This window comes from Chiloscyllium plagiosum, chromosome 35 (genome assembly GCF_004010195.1).
Source record: "Chiloscyllium plagiosum isolate BGI_BamShark_2017 chromosome 35, ASM401019v2, whole genome shotgun sequence".
In the NCBI taxonomy this organism is placed as follows: domain Eukaryota; kingdom Metazoa; phylum Chordata; class Chondrichthyes; order Orectolobiformes; family Hemiscylliidae; genus Chiloscyllium; species Chiloscyllium plagiosum.
In genome coordinates, this window is record NC_057744.1 from 10,090,654 (window position 1) to 10,106,223 (window position 15,570).

The following is a 15,570-nucleotide window of genomic DNA, read 5'->3' on the forward strand; positions in this document are numbered from 1 at the left end:
CCATATAGATCACAACTACCGCTCTGCCCTCATCAATCCTCTTTGTTACTTATCCAAAAAACTCAATCAAGTTTGTGAGACATGATTTCCCATGCACAAAGCCATGTTGACTATCCCTAATCAGTCCTTGCCTTTCCAAATACATGTACATCCTGTCCCCCAGGTTTCTCTCCAACAACTTGCCCATCACTGACGTCAGGCTCACCGGTCTATAGTTCCCTGGCTTGTCCTTACCACACTTCTTAAACAGTGGCACCACGTTTGCCAACCTTCAGTCTTCCAGCACCTCACCTGTGACTATCGATTATACAAATATCTCAGCAAGAGGCCCAGCAATCACTTCTCTAGCTTCCCACAGAGTTTTAGGGTACACCTGATCAGGTCCTGGGGATTTATGCACCTTCACCCATTTCAAGACAACCAGCAATTCCTCCTCTGTAATCTGGACATTTTGCAAGATGTCACCATCTATTTCCCTACAGTCTATATCTTCCATATCCTTTTCCACAGTAAATACTGATGCAAAATACTCATTTAGTATCTCCCCCATTTTCTGCAGCTCCACGCAAAGGCTGCCTTGCTGATCTTGGAGAGGCCCTATTCTCTCCCTAGTTACCCTTTTGTCCTTAATGTATTTGTAAAAACCCTTTGGATTCTCCTTAATTCTATTTGCCAAAGCTATCTCATGTCCCCTTTTTGCCCTCCTGATTTTCCCTCTTAAGTATACTCCTAATTCCTTTATACTCTAAGGATTCACTACATCTATCCTATCTATACCTTACATATGCTTCCTTCTTTTTCTTAACAAAACCCTCAATTTCTTTAGTCATCCAGCATTCCCTATACCTACCAGCCTTTCCTTTCACCCTGACAGGAATATACTTTCTCTGGATTCTCGTTATCTCATTTCTGAAGGCTACCTACCTATTTGCCAGCCATCCCTTTACCTGCGAACATCTGCCCCCAATCAGCTTTTGAAAGTTCTTGCCCAATACCGTCAAAATTGGCCTCTCTCCAATTTAGAATTTCAACTTTTAGATCTGGTCTATCCTTTTCCATCACAATTTTAAATCTAATAGAATTATGGTCACTGGCCCCAAAGTGCTCCCCCACTGACACCTTAGTCACCTGCCCTGCCTTATTTCGCAAGAGTAAGTCAAATTCCTCTCCATCTAAACCTTTAACACTATGGTAGTCCCAGTCTATGTTTGGAAAGTTAAAATCCCCTACCATAACCACCTTATTATTCTTACAGACAGCTGAGATCTCCTTACAAGTTTGTTTCTCAATTTCCCTCTAACTATTAGGGGGTCTATAGTACAATCCAATAAGGTGATCATCCCTTTCTTATTTCTCAGTTCCACCCAAATAACTTCCCTGGATGTATTTCTGGGAATATCCTCCCTCAGTACAGCTGTAATGCTATCCTTCATCAAAAAATGCCACTCCCCCTCCTCTATTGCCTCCCTTTCGATCCTTCCTGTGGCATTCAGCTGCCAGTCCTGCCCATCCCTGAGCCATGTTTCTGTAATTGCCAAGATATCCCAGTCCCATGTTCCTAACCATGCCCTGAGTTCATCACTTCTACCCCAAAAGAGATTCCAATGATCCAAAAATGATATCAAAATTATATCAAAAATGATTTTTAAAATACTTACCAACTGATATTGAAGACCTCATGGTCACAGATTTCTGTAATGAAAAGGTTCTAAGTTAGAATGATGCATTCAAACATTGCAAGTAGTGGAGGTAAAGACACTATCAACAACCAACTTTATAACTTTACAAACGTTTTCCTGAATTAGCTCTAAAATTATGCAAACACACTTCAATATGTGTTAGGCAACAGGACAGGGTGGTCGGGTGGTCAGGAAGACATGGGATACTTGCCATTATTAATCGAGGCACAGAATACAAGAGCTGGGAGGTTATGATTGAGCTGTATAACGCATTAGTAAAACCACAGCTGGAGCACTGTTTGCAGCTCTGGTAACTACACTATAGCACTGGTGAAAGTGCGGAGGAGATTCACCAGGATCTCGCCCAGCTACAAAGAGAGGTTACATAGGTTAGAGCTATTTTCCTTGCAGCAGATTGAAAAGTATGAAGAGCATGGATAAGGTCAATAGAAATAAACTTTTCCCCTTAGTAGACCAAGGAGTGTGGTGCTGGAAAAACACAGCCAATCAAGCAGCATCTGAGGCGCAGGAGCTGCCTGACCGGCTATGCTTTTCCAGCACCACACTTTTCGACTCTGATCTCCAACATCTGCAGTCCTCACTTTCTCCCTTAGTAGACCGGTCAATTAACAGAGGTCATGGATCTAGGGTAGGGGGCAAGAGATTTAGAGGGTATTTAGAAGGAATTTATTTTATCCAGAGGGTGATGAGCATCTGGAACTCCCTGCCTGAAAGGTTCATCAAGGTAGAAATCCTTAAAAGTATTTGGGCAAACACTTAAAATGACATTGCATAAAAGACTATGGACCAAATACAGGGAAATGGGCTTAGAATAGATAGGTGCTTGATAACTGGTGCAGACTCAATAGGATGAAATTCCTCATTCTGTGCTGTAATACTGCATAGCTCTATACCTAATATAACACATACACAAGATATTATAGTGGTTCTTTTAATGGCACAAGATGTTGCTTTTTGGCCTTATTCCTGAACTGTCCCATGAATTAGAAACAGCACGAGAGAGGAAGTAGAACATTATTACAGACTGCCGCAAGCTAGTGTACACAAGGAAAAGTCACCACAGTCTAACCAGGGCTTCTCTGTCATCAGAGAGGGACCATAGGTGGTGGTTTACCCTAAGAGTCCCCACACTTTGGGCAAGAGGAGAGGTTGAGAAGCAGAGTCCTTCACGGTAACCTCAACCATTGCAGGAATGGAAACTTGCTGTTGGCTTCACACTGCATTGCAAACCAGCTGTCCAACAAACTGAGCAACTAACGCCAGAGCCTGGTACAAAACAAATTAAAAGATGACACTCCAGTGCAGGTTTGAAGAAATTCTGCACTGTTGGTAATGTTACCTTTCAGATGAGGTGCTAAATCTCTGCTATCTGCCCTTTTAGTTAGACATTAAGAAACGCTCATGGGACTGCTTTACAGAAAAGCAGGAAGGTTCTCCCTGGTAAGCAGTTTTGGGCCCCTTATTCAAGGAAGGATATGCTGGCTTTGGAAGGGTCCAGAAGAGGTTTACAAGAATGATCCTGGGGATGAAGTGATTGTCATATAGGGAGCAATTCAAGCCTCTTTGTCTGTACTCTATGGAGTTTAGAAGGATGAGTGGGGTTCTCACTGGAATTTACAGAATACTGAGGCCTGGGTAGAGAGGGAATGGAGAAAATGTTTTCACGAGGACCACAGGGCACAATCTCAGAGTGAAGGAACGACCCTTTAGAATGGAAATGAGGAGGAATTTCTTCAGCTACAGGGTGATGAATCATGGAACTCATTGCTGCTGAGGGCTGTGGAGGCAAAGGCATTGAGTGTCTTCGGTACAGAGATGGTAGGTTCTTGAACAGTAAGGGAATCGAGGGTTATAGGGAGTAGGCAGGAGAATGGGATTGACAAACATATCTGCCACGATTGAATGGCGGAGCAGATTCAATGGGCAAACGGTCTAATTCTGCTCCAATATCTAATGGTCTCATTTAGTGTTGTAACCAACATTAATGCACCAAACAACATCACAAAAACAAACTATGTGATCATTAACACATTGCTACTTGTGGGATCTTGCTGTGAGGAAATTGGTCGCTGTGTTTTCACAGTGATTACAATTCAAGAACAGATCATGGTCTGTAAAATGCTTTGAAATAACCTCAGAATGTGAAAGGAACTACACAAATGCAATTTTTTTTTAATTAAAGGAGAAAGTATATCTTGACAGCTACAACACAAAAATGACATGATGTTAAATGCTCAGTGAGGGCTAAACTGGGTGAGTTCTGCCAAAGCAGATATCAAGCTGGGCTTCAAGGCTCATTACAAGTCCTGAATCACTCAGCAGAAATTTCTGCAAAGGGTCTGCATGGATAAACAGTGAGTAAAGGATCAGATTCAATTGTGATGCACACATGGTCAAATAGCTGGCTGATACTCATGGTCAAGGCTCACATAATGAATCATGTTCATCTTAGCAAGGTTCTGAGATTGTGCTGCTTGTGAAACTATACTCCCAGTAAAAGGGTTAACCTCAACTGGAAAGGAAATTGGCAAATAAAAGACCAAACTGTCCCTTCTAAATCTCTGTTACAGGCATTCATCCAATTAGATAAAAAATAGTCTTTATTTCTAAAACCAGAGAACCAAGGTCTGCTAAAGAATAAACCTTCAGTTAGAGCAAACATAAATTAATACATATTCTGCACTAATTTCCATTTTATAAATCCAGAATCAATAGAATAACAATACAACTTTTGACTACAATTAAAACATGTAGAACAGACAAGGTTTAGACTAGATGTTAAATACTTTTAAAATAACATTGTTTGTCATTTCTTCACTTGATTTGTAAACAAGGGTTAGATCTCCAAAGTGCTGCTTATAGAGTCATAGAGATATATACAGCACAGAAACAGACCCTTCAGTCCAACTCGTCCATGCTGACCAGATATCCTAACCTAATCTAGTCCCATTTGCCAGCACCATGCCCATATCCCTCCAAACCCTTTCTATTCATATACCCATCCAGATGCCTCTAAAATGCTGCAATTGCACCAGCCTCCATTTCAGGTATAAACTCACAACACAATTGATTTATCAATCAATTAAAATGTTGACGGGCCAAAGACTACTTCTTGTTGTGGGGCCTTAGTTTTCTCTGCTTTGTTCCCCAGCACAGCTAATTGGGCTGAATGGCCTGTTTCTGTGCAGTATGTTCTGTGCTCACCTGCCAAACATCTCTGTTAAAAATGTATGTGAGGATATCAGATTAGTTTTGCCTGGCACGTCAAAAGAGACTCCTGATTGATGGAGTAAAGTAAGGAACCAAGTCCACAATGGACCATAGACATTTCTCTTCATTAAAGAGAGACAATCGCTTGTGAATAGTTTAAGGGTATCCATTCTATAAGATAAACAGGCAGGACCTCTATGAACTACCACAGCCATTACAGGGATCCAGCCAACTGAGTGAACCAACCCTTGGTGGAAAAAAACTAGGGGGTCACCAAAGCTTCTGCAATTGAGCCTGCCGTCAGGTCGTGAAAATATAGCAAAGAAAGATAGACATAGAAAGCTTTCATCGTCTGGTAATGCACAAAGCAGGGGAAAAAAAAGGAGTTGGCTCTGCTTCTGTAGCTTGCATCTCTTAGCACAGGTTACGAGCCTGTCCCCAGAGGGAGGAGAGATGTGATGCTGCTCAAGCATGATGGCAAACCAGTAGACCACTCTTACAGTCTGCTGTCAACATATGGGCAGGACTTGCAGATTAACAAGCAACCTTCCTGTCCATCTTGTTATGAACTCACCTTCCTCAACCATCATGTCCTGGAGGAGGACTGCAACATGGCATTTCTAGTTCAGCAGCAGAGACTTTACCCACTCTGTCACCAGGGCCATCTGAGAATCAGACCTTGCATTTATTCAGCGGTATTTTTCCACAATCCAAGGATTTCCCAAAGTGTGCCACAGCCAAAGAAGTATGTTTGAAGTGCAATCACTATTGTAATTTAGGCAAAAGCGACAGGCAGCACGGGTTACAACTTCCCACAAATTGCAATGAGATCTATGACCTGATCATTGGATTCAATAGAAACAAAAACAGAAGCTGCTGGAAAAGCTCAGCAGGTCTGGCTGCATCTGTGGAGAGCAATCAGAGTTGACATTTCAGCTCTGGCAACCCTTCCTCAGAACTGAAGGTTTTCCAGCAATTTCTGTTTTTGTTTCTGATTTACAGCATCTGCGGTTTTTTTGGTTTTCAACTGGGTTTAACAGCACTATTTTTGAAAACTATCCTGTATTTTTACTTTTGCAAGAAGCAATCTTTTACATTAACAATGTCTCTGGGTCAGAAAACATCTATGAAGAGAAACAGAGTTACCATTTCAGGTGAGTCACCCACCATCTGTCTGACCTGGTGAGCTTTTCCAGCTTTTTGTTTTGTCTTGACTTCAGATTTCCAGCATCTGCAGTATGTTGCTTTTGGAGATCATTTACTTTCACAGTGTAGCATCTTATTCAAAAATGACAACGTGATACACTCATTATTGCAATGAGCGAGAGCCCAGGTAAGGTCATAGAGTCATAGAGATGTACAGCATAGAAACAGACCCTTCGATCCAACCCATCCATGCCAACCAGATATCCCAACCCAATCTAGTCCCACCTGCCAGCACCCGGCCCATATCCCTCCAAACCCTTCTTATACATGTACCCATCCAAATGTCTCTTAAATGTTGCAATTGTACCAGCTTCTACCACATCCTCTGGCAGCTCATTCCATACACGCACCATCCTCTGTGTGAAAAAGTTGCCCCTTAGGTCTCTTTTTATATCTTTCTCCTCTCACCCGAAACCTATGCCCTCTAGTTCTGGACTCCCCGACCCCAGGGAAAAAACTTTGCATATTCATCCTATCCATGCCCCTCATAATTTTGTAAACCTCTATAAGGTCACCCCCCAGCCTCTGAAGGGAGGTTTTAAAACTTTAACCAGTCTCAGGAATAACAGCGTTCCAGTGAGGAAGGCTTAAAACAGGATAGTGAATGACTCCAGATGTGAAATGTTGTTTAGCTTTATTCTGATGGAATCATCACTGGGATGAGGCGATAGCTGGTTTTTGTTTAAGCCCACTTGCAAGCAGGAATGAATACATAACTTACAAGTAGCAAATGACATACAGCAATGAAATTTAGGAAAAATGTCAAGTGTTAAACCACTTGCACCATGCCTGGGATGGTTTGTTTCCTCCAATACCGAGTGAAATTCTCATGGATTGGCAGTGGTATGTATCAAAAGGGCAACACGGTGGCTCAGTGGTTAGCACTGCTGCCTCAGCGCCAGGGTTCGATTCCAACCTCAGGCAAGTCTGTGTGGAGTTTGCACATTCTCCTCATGTCTGCGTGGGTTTCTCCCACAATCCAAAGATGTGCAATTAGATGGATTGGTTATGCTTAATTGTCCCATAGTGTTCAGGGATGTGTAGGTTCGGTGCATTAGTCAGGGGAATGGGTCACTCTTCGGACAGTAAGTGTAGACTTGTTGGGCCGAAGGGCCTGTTTCAACATTGTATTTTCTTTTATATGGGATCCGTACAGTGCTAGGAAAATACCACACAACCACCTGACAAAGGACCAGTGCTCCAAAAACTAGTGCTTCCAAATAAACCTGGTGTTGTGTGATTTTTAACTTTGTACACCCCAGTCCAATACCAGCACCTCCAAATCAGGAAAATATTTGGCATTTTACTTTTTGGCCAATATAACCAGCTTGGCACAACAGCACCTGCGTTCCTGATGACTGGCCTGGATTAGAAATACCGATGGAAAGAACAGACCTGCACATACACAACTCCGAACACGCTGGGATAGAAAAAAAAAATGATATGGGGAAAAAGTAAATGAAGAAAAAGAGTGATCACTGCTTTTTAGCTGACAGTTTCTTAGAGTAGGAGTGGGATGTAACTATCCACATGCAATACTCACCCCGAACAATTTCAAGCATCAAACAAAGCCCTTCAAAATTACCAACTCAGTGTATGAGTGTAGTGCCAAGGTTTCCTCCCCTGTGCAGGACAGAGAGGGTCCTGCATTGTCAGAAATGCCATTTTTCAAGTCAGGCATTACACCAAGGCCCTCACAGGTTAAAAAAAACCCAATGATATCATTTCAAAAAAAGGACAGAGAAGTGTTCCTGTGTCCTGGTCAATGTTGGTCACTTAATCAACATCACAAAGTCATCTGTTTTTGGTCATTTTCCTATTGTTGCTTCTGGAGAGCTTGCTGAGCTCAAATTGTCCCCAACATTTGGCACAATACATAAGCGACTAGGCTTCAAAAGTACTTCATAGGCTGCAAAGCTCTTAAAAACGTCATTGGTGTGTCATAAAAGGCGCTACACAAATGCAACTGTTCCTTTCCTATGCATTTCCACGACACCTGAGAGGCAGTGCTGGGGCAGAGTTCCAGAGACGCTAAGGTCATGCCCCCAAACCAATCCCCACACATGCAAGCTGAAACCGAGGGACTTTAAAGACAAAACACTCACAGAGAAGATATTCCTGCAAATTCAAACTGCACTCGGGCAGAACTCTTTCCCGTTCCACCTCATCCATCAGAACCCGGCCAGATCAATCCCGCTACCCACCCCTCCAAAATAAAAGCCCCGAATGACTTTCAGATGGAAAGAGGGATGAACAAAATTGCTACCCTTAAACATTGGACTTAGGTTGGGGCGGGGGTTTGAGAAAGCGAGAGAGAGAGAGAGATCTCCCAAAATTGTAACTGCTAGATCAGTTAGAATTGAGAAGGGGGAAGGAGACTAGTGAGGGGGAAAGGTGGAGGTTGGTGTGGATAATCTTTCACACGCTGGGAGACCGAGGTAATTTCAGGGTTTCCCCCCTACTCGCTACAATGTAACCCGCGGGCAGTTTGATACATCGCGGCGCTCTGAAACTGAAGCACGCTGCCTGCTCTCCTCACCATATGTCGCTGCAATTTCACCCACGGATATCTGTATCTCTCCTCTTCTCATCCAACTAGAAAAACCCACACATACACATACACATACACACCAGAACTAAAGCTATCGCGAGCATTCAGACAGGGAAAATAATTAAAAGAGGCATTGCACCTTCTGTTGTTCAGAACTCCAAATGTGCTCCCTCTGGCATTTTTTTTTCAAGAAACGATCTACATGCTTTAGCGAGGCACTTTTATTTTAAATTTACCCCTCGGATTTAATTACTGTCCACGGACTGAAATTAGACTGCCAATCCTGCTTTGCTCCTCTTGTGAAAGCCCACGTCCTCTGAAAGAGGAAAGGTTGGGTTTTGCTTCCAGGTCAGTTCACAACAAAAAAATAATATGGTGTCACCTAAAGGGAGTGCGATTGTTTTGAAAGAGGAGATTTAGCTCCACTGAATTCCCATCGGGTGACTTCTATTTTTCTTTGTCTTTGAATGTAGGCGTCACTGGTAAGGCCAGCATTGTAGCCTATCCCTGATTGCCCTTGCCATTTCAGAGGGCAATTAAGAGTTAACTACGTTGCTGTGGGTCTGCAGTCACCTGTAGACCAGACTAGGTAAAGACCGTAGAATTTAAAATTTACAGAACAGAAAAAGGCTATTCAACCCATTGTGTCTGGACCAGCAGATTTCCCTCCCTAGAGGCCTTTAGTAAACCAGAATGGATTAATTCGAGTATCCATGGTTGTTGTCATAGCCACCATTGCTGAGACTAGTTTCAATTCTAGATTTATTAACAATTCAAATTGTACCAGATGCTGTGGTGGGATTTGAACCCATGTCCCCCTTAGTATTAGCCTGAGTGCCTGGAAGATGTTCTATTCTTCCCTCTGATGCTCCTCTGGCCCACCCTGAAGAAATTTTGATCTTCTCTCCGATGAGTATGCTATGTGTTTGGATTACTAGACTCTCCAATCCTGAATAAACTTTCTGTTTCACAAGCGACTTCAGGGGTTGCCCTATCTCACCTGGGACTGATTGGATAGCTCTTCCAAAGAACTAGCAGAAACCCAATGGGTCGAATAGTCTTCTTCAGTGTTTTAAGGTAAAATCATTCTATGTCATTATGTTCTCCCACCAAGCCTGCACTGATACATGATGTCTTTCTAAACTTAAAAAAAATTGTCTCTATGTGATTCATTTCCCTGTATTCCCTTCCTATTCATGTATCTGTCAAGACACCATTTGGATACAGAACTGGCTCAAAGGTGGTGGTGGAGAGTTGTTTTTCAGACTGGAGGCCTGTGACCAGTGGAGTACCACAAGGATCGGTGTTGGGTCTTCTACTTTTTGTCATTTATATAAATGATTTGGATGCGAGTGTAAGAGGTATGGTTAGTAAGTTTGCAGATGACACCAAAATTGGAGGTTTGGTGGACAGCGAAGAAGGTTACCTCAGATGACAACAGGATCTTGATCAGATGGGCCAATGGGCTGAGAAGTGGCAGATGGAGTTTAATTCAGATAAATGCGAGGAGGTTTACAAAATTATGAAGGGCATGGATCGGATAAATAGACAAAGTCTTTTCTCTGGGGTCGGGGAGTCCAGAACTAGAAGGCATAGGTTTAGGGTGAGAGGGGAAAGATATAAGACACCTAAGGGGCAACTTTTTCACACAGAGGGTGGTATGGGTATGGAATGAGCTGCCAGAGGAAGTGGTACAGTTGCAACATTTAAAAGGCATTTGGATGGGTATATGAATAGGAAGGGGTTTGGGGGTATATGTGCTGGCAAGTAGGACTAGATTGGGTTGGGATATCTGGTCAGCATGGACAGGTTGGATCGAAGGGTCTGTTTCCATGCTGTACATCTCTATGACTCTGTTTCTACATCTGGCAGTGCATTCCAGGTACTTAACCACTTTCTGTATAAAATGTGATGTTCGTTTTTGATGTTTTAGCACAGAAAGTCAAGACTGATGCATTACTGAGGGAGTGTTACACTGTTGGAAGTGACATCCAGATAAGAAGTTAAACTGAGGCCTTGTCTTCCCTCTCCAGTGGATGCAAAATATCCCATATCACTATTTGGAAGAAAAACAAGGGGACAAAGGAGATGTATGGGTATCCTCAATGTTCTGGCCCATATTCATCCTCAAACTAACATTGCGAAAACAGGTAGTGCAATGATGACATTGCAGTTTGTGGGAGCTGGCTGTGAGCAAATTGGCTGCTGTGCCTCCCACCTTACAGCAGGCACAAAACTTCAGAAAGCAAAAACCAAAAGAACTGTGATTGTGTAAATCAGGAAAAAAAAACAGAAATTGCTGGAAAAGCTGGCAGCATTTGTGGAGAGACATCACAACTAATAGTAGCTAGGAAAATGTTAGTTTATGTGCAGAAGACGGGGTGAGGGTAGGGGGTAAGGAATAAATGGTAAGTGCTGTATGATGCTAGGTGAGGATAGGGCCCAAAGAGAGAGAATAGGAAGGGGTTTGGGGATATATGTGCCAGTTGCTGGCAAGTAGGACTAGATTGGGTTGGGATATCTGGTCAGCATGGACAGGTTGGACCAAAGGGTCTGTTTCCATGCTATACATCTCTATGACTCTATAACATTGCTATTGTCTCTGTTTCTACATCTGGCAGTGCATTCCAGGTACTTAACCACTTTCCGTTCAGACACTCTGCCTGTATTCCTGATGAAGGGCTTTTGCCTGAAACGTCGATTTTTCTGCTCCTCGGATGCTGCCTGAACTGCTGTGCTTTTCCAGCACCACTCTAATCTAGACTCTGGTTTCCAGCATCTGCAGTCATTGTTTTTACCCAAAGAGAGAGAAGAGCAGTTGGACAGACAAAGGAGTGGATAACAATCTGGTGAGGAGGATGAATAGCTATTAATGGTGACTGTTAATGGGTTATGTGTAATAGCAGACAATGTGATAAGAAGATCTGGTGTGTGGGCTTTCCCTTCAGAAAGTTATTCCTGATGAGGGGTCCCCGACCCGAAACGTGGACTTCTCCACCTCCTGAATCTGCCTGGCTTGCTGTGTTCCCCTCCTCGGACGCTGCCTGACCAGCTGTGCTTTTCCAGCACCACTCTCTTCGACTCTGATCTGCAGTCCTCACTTTCTCCTTGCTGTGTTCTCGGATTCCAGCATGTGCAATCTTTGTGTGTGTGTGTGAGATCTCATTATCTGCCAAATGCTTCAGGAGGGTGCTGGAAGGCGCTATAGAAATGTAAGTGTTGGTGCGGTCCTCCTGGCCAGGGGGCGCTCTGCGCGGGAGGAGGAGGAGGTGTAAGCGGTGAAGGCTTGGGCCAGCTGTTGGAGGGTTTGGCTGACAGGAGGCTGTGAGTGTCAGGGGGGTGTCTCCCGAATGGGGAAGAAGCAGAGGAAAGCGGCGCGGTCGAAGGCCGCCTTTTACTGCGAGGTTTGCCGGCAGACCTCGTTCAGGGGCTGGGGACATGTGTACGGCCTGAAGCACCAGGAGAGGCTCGGGGCGCTGCTAGGCCGCTTCCTGGAGAAGGTAAGAGGAGCAGGAGGCTCACTGGGGGTTGGGGAGGAGAGGAGCTGGAGGCCGGGCCTCACTGGGATGGTGTGGGCTGGTGGATTGGCTTCATTTAAAGGCGCTCTATCTACATGTGGTAAAAAGGGGAAGTTGGGGGAGCATTGTGATCAACACCTGGGCTTTGACCCACTCTCGTGTTCACAGCCAACACAATGCTGCACATAACATGCTCAAGGAAAATAAAATAAAACTGCAGATGCTGGAAGCTTGAAACAGCAATTGCTAGAGACTGTCAGTGTGTCTGGCAGCATCTGTGGTGAGAAAGCAGGTTTTTTAAAAATTTAACCTGTTCTTCTAATCAACCTGTTATAGAGTCACTTTCTCCCTCTTGTAGAGTCGTACAGTGCAGGTCCAATTCGTTTGTGCCGACCAGATATCCTAAATTAATCCAGTCCCATTTCAGAGATGTCATTACACACCTCTGGAGTAGGTGGGACTTGAACCCAGGACTCTTAGGCCACTAGCAGTGTGCCACAAGAGGACCCAGAAAGCAAAGTTAATGTTTTCGTCCAGTAATCTTTCAGAAGAATGCATTTTCAAAAATCTGTAAATTAATCATATTATGTCATTTATTTATCAATACACTTGTCTGCATTTTGTAATTCTCAATTCATCAAGGAAGATGTTGCCAATTCTGAATGTCATTCTGTAGTATATTGTTAGAAACAATTACAGATCGGTTAGTGACTTTCTAGTGGCTTGGAACCTCACCAGGTTGCTATCTTAAAAAACAGTTGGAAGGTTAATAACAGGAGTTTCTCAAAAAATTGATTTGTTTTTGCTGTGACCCCTACCAAGCCCCCCCACACTCTGCAAGGTGAAATGATTGTCACAAGCCTATTGTGTCTGCCACTATTTGTCACTGTCTGATACACATTAATGGCAATCTATAGTATATGCAGCTTTGCTTGTAATGTACAAAATGACTGTTTTACATATCAGCCCACTAGATTTCAATTACTTATGGAAGTGAGACTCACTTTTAAGATATCTTTATCTTCTACTTGCATCTGTTTCATTCAATGTATTTTCACCTCCAGTTACATTTCCTGATTTATTTTAACCTTCATCTTGGCTGAAGTTATTGACTTCTTCCTGGTGTAATTTCTTCAAGAAGCTTGCCCCAAAATGGTCATTATTGATTCATAAAGCCTGTGTTGATGATTGAACTACAAGGGGCATTACATTTGAACTCCATCTTTTCCTTACAAAGCACATGTGTAATCGAAGCAAACGGAGTTAAATAATTATGAAGAGGATTGTATCCTGATTAATTTGCCTCCTGTCATCCAAAGGCACTGAGGTTAGTTGGCATATCTTTGTTGTCACCTCAGCACAGACTAGAGAATGATGTTTGGATCTAGCTCAACAATTGATGGTATAAGCCTACGGAATCATGACAACACATTTTGTCTTGTGTAATGATTAATGGATAGGGTCTCAGTCTTCCACACCTTTACCAGAGTTACTCTGAAACAGGCCTCTGACCATCATGTAATTCTGCAAGTCAAATGATGAGTCAATGTGTATGCCCATTTTCCTGTTTTTAAATGGAATTGGAAAATTAGGGTCGCTAATATTGAATCCTCCGACCACTATCATTACTGCTGTCAAAAGACCAACTGTAGCTTGTTTGACAGTATCTCTAAGAACATGAATACTGTTGTGCTAGCAGTTAAACTTAGACACACAGTGCTTTGCTCCTTATTTCAAATGTACAAGATGCCACTGTGTTCTGTTTACAACGTTCTTTGAAAAAAGTAATTTCCAGTTGCTTTTTAACTGATATCTGTGGGCAGTGGTTTACAGTTTGTTTGTTTTAACAGTACTATGGATGCACTTAACTCTACACGGATTACTGTGTTTCAAGAAAATAGTTCACCACCGCCTTCTTGAGAGTAGTTAGGAACGGATGATAAATGCCAGCTTTAACCAAGAAATGAATAGTAATTCATTTCTTTCTGTTCAGTAATATCAACCAGCATTTTAAAAAAAACGTCTCTACCAATTTGTGACATTTCAAGTTACATTAGTCAGGTTCAATCATTCTCACTTTTCACCTTCATGATATATTCAAGTGCAGTACTTTTAGTTCAAATTGTAATTGATTAATATGATCTTGTAGCTTTCAGGAAGAAGTCATCTTGGTGCCTTTCCAGCTGTGGGATTTGTGAAATGTAATTGCACATCCCACTTACATTTAGGTCAATAATCTACTAGTATGCTGAGTGCCTTTTTTTCACTTTTTTTAATCTTCTTAGTCTGAAGTTTCTTAATTGGATTTTCAGTTGTTAGGTTTTTTTAAAAAATTGCTTACAGCAACCTTGTATATTTTGTTTAAATTACAAGTGAGTAATTTGAATTTTTTTTGGTTTAGCAACAAATTGGTGTAGTTTCCTGCAGGCACCTTTGTCAATGTGCTTCAGTCAATATACATCCAATTTCAGTGTCACTACCTAGTGAACGTGAATGCAGATCAACAAATCTGTTTTTGTTAACTAATAAAGAATAACACAATGTGATTGTTTGACCTCGCTCCAGGTATCCTCTGTTGCATCTGACGTGAAAAGTTCATTTTTAAGGGCAAACGTCATCTTGTGACCTAGTGAATAAGTAATTTGGCATGGTAAATCTTAGGGTGAGCATTGGGATGTGTAATGATTCACAAGTTATTGTTGAGTGTCCAGACGCTGTCATTGGTTCCTTTTGGGTGCCAAGTGTGGTATTTGCAATGAAAATGACCAGCCCAAAGCCTGTTTGTGAAGTAAACTGTATAGATGGTAATGGGTATGAAATTCAATCATGTGCTTCCCAAAGCTGTGTAATGGAAAATTAACAAAATTAATATTTACTGTGAAATCTAAAAGAGAATGCTTTGCTAAATTAATACTTTGCTGAACTTTGCAAACACTTTGCTGTATTCTCTAGTCAAGGAGACAGCTTATCTTTGCTGAACTTAGTAAACATTCAATCTGGCCCTGCGAGCAGTCAAATTCAACAAAAAAGCTAAGGAAAACATAAAGACAGTTATGTCCATGGCAAGGGAATGAGAAAATAAGAACTTGAATGTTTCCCAGCCCTTCTCCTTGAGCGTGTGATAAGAATAGTATAAAAGAATATGTGAATTTTGTTCATGGCCCTTACACTTGGCGGAAACGCCTTGTGTATCGGTCCCCTGCATGAAGAGGTTTGAAAAATAAAGCTTTTTCTTTGCTCTTGCTAGCAGTTGAGTCGAGTTGATTTAATTTCCACAATAGCTGTTAGCACTTCCCTTGATTAGGATGAACATTAATCGACAATACTTCATATTTGGTTAGATCAAAGCTGTTTCACTGCCTTAGTTCTGTACACCTTAATAATC

The 15,570-nt window shown here is 42.3% G+C and overlaps 1 protein-coding gene across 5 annotated transcripts in view; it reads right to left on the reverse strand.

Annotated features, from left to right (window-relative positions):
- Positions 1-8,931, reverse strand: part of LOC122540641 (E3 ubiquitin-protein ligase TTC3-like) — a 117,353-nt gene extending 108,422 nt beyond the window's left edge. The window contains exons 1-3 of one of the 5 annotated variants that reach the window (XM_043676635.1): positions 8,807-8,926; positions 6,057-6,188; positions 1,659-1,692 (exon numbers count right to left, since the gene is read on the reverse strand). In XM_043676635.1, coding sequence (XP_043532570.1) covers positions 1,659-1,692; positions 6,057-6,080 — 58 coding nt within the window. In that variant the 5' untranslated portion in view covers positions 6,081-6,188; positions 8,807-8,926. Of the gene's footprint in view, positions 1-1,658; positions 1,693-6,056; positions 6,189-8,655; positions 8,739-8,806 lie in introns of those variants that run through there. The other 4 variants (XM_043676636.1, XM_043676634.1, XM_043676638.1 and 1 more) reach the window with 4 other exon arrangements.
- Positions 8,932-15,570: the final 6,639 nt, after the last annotated feature.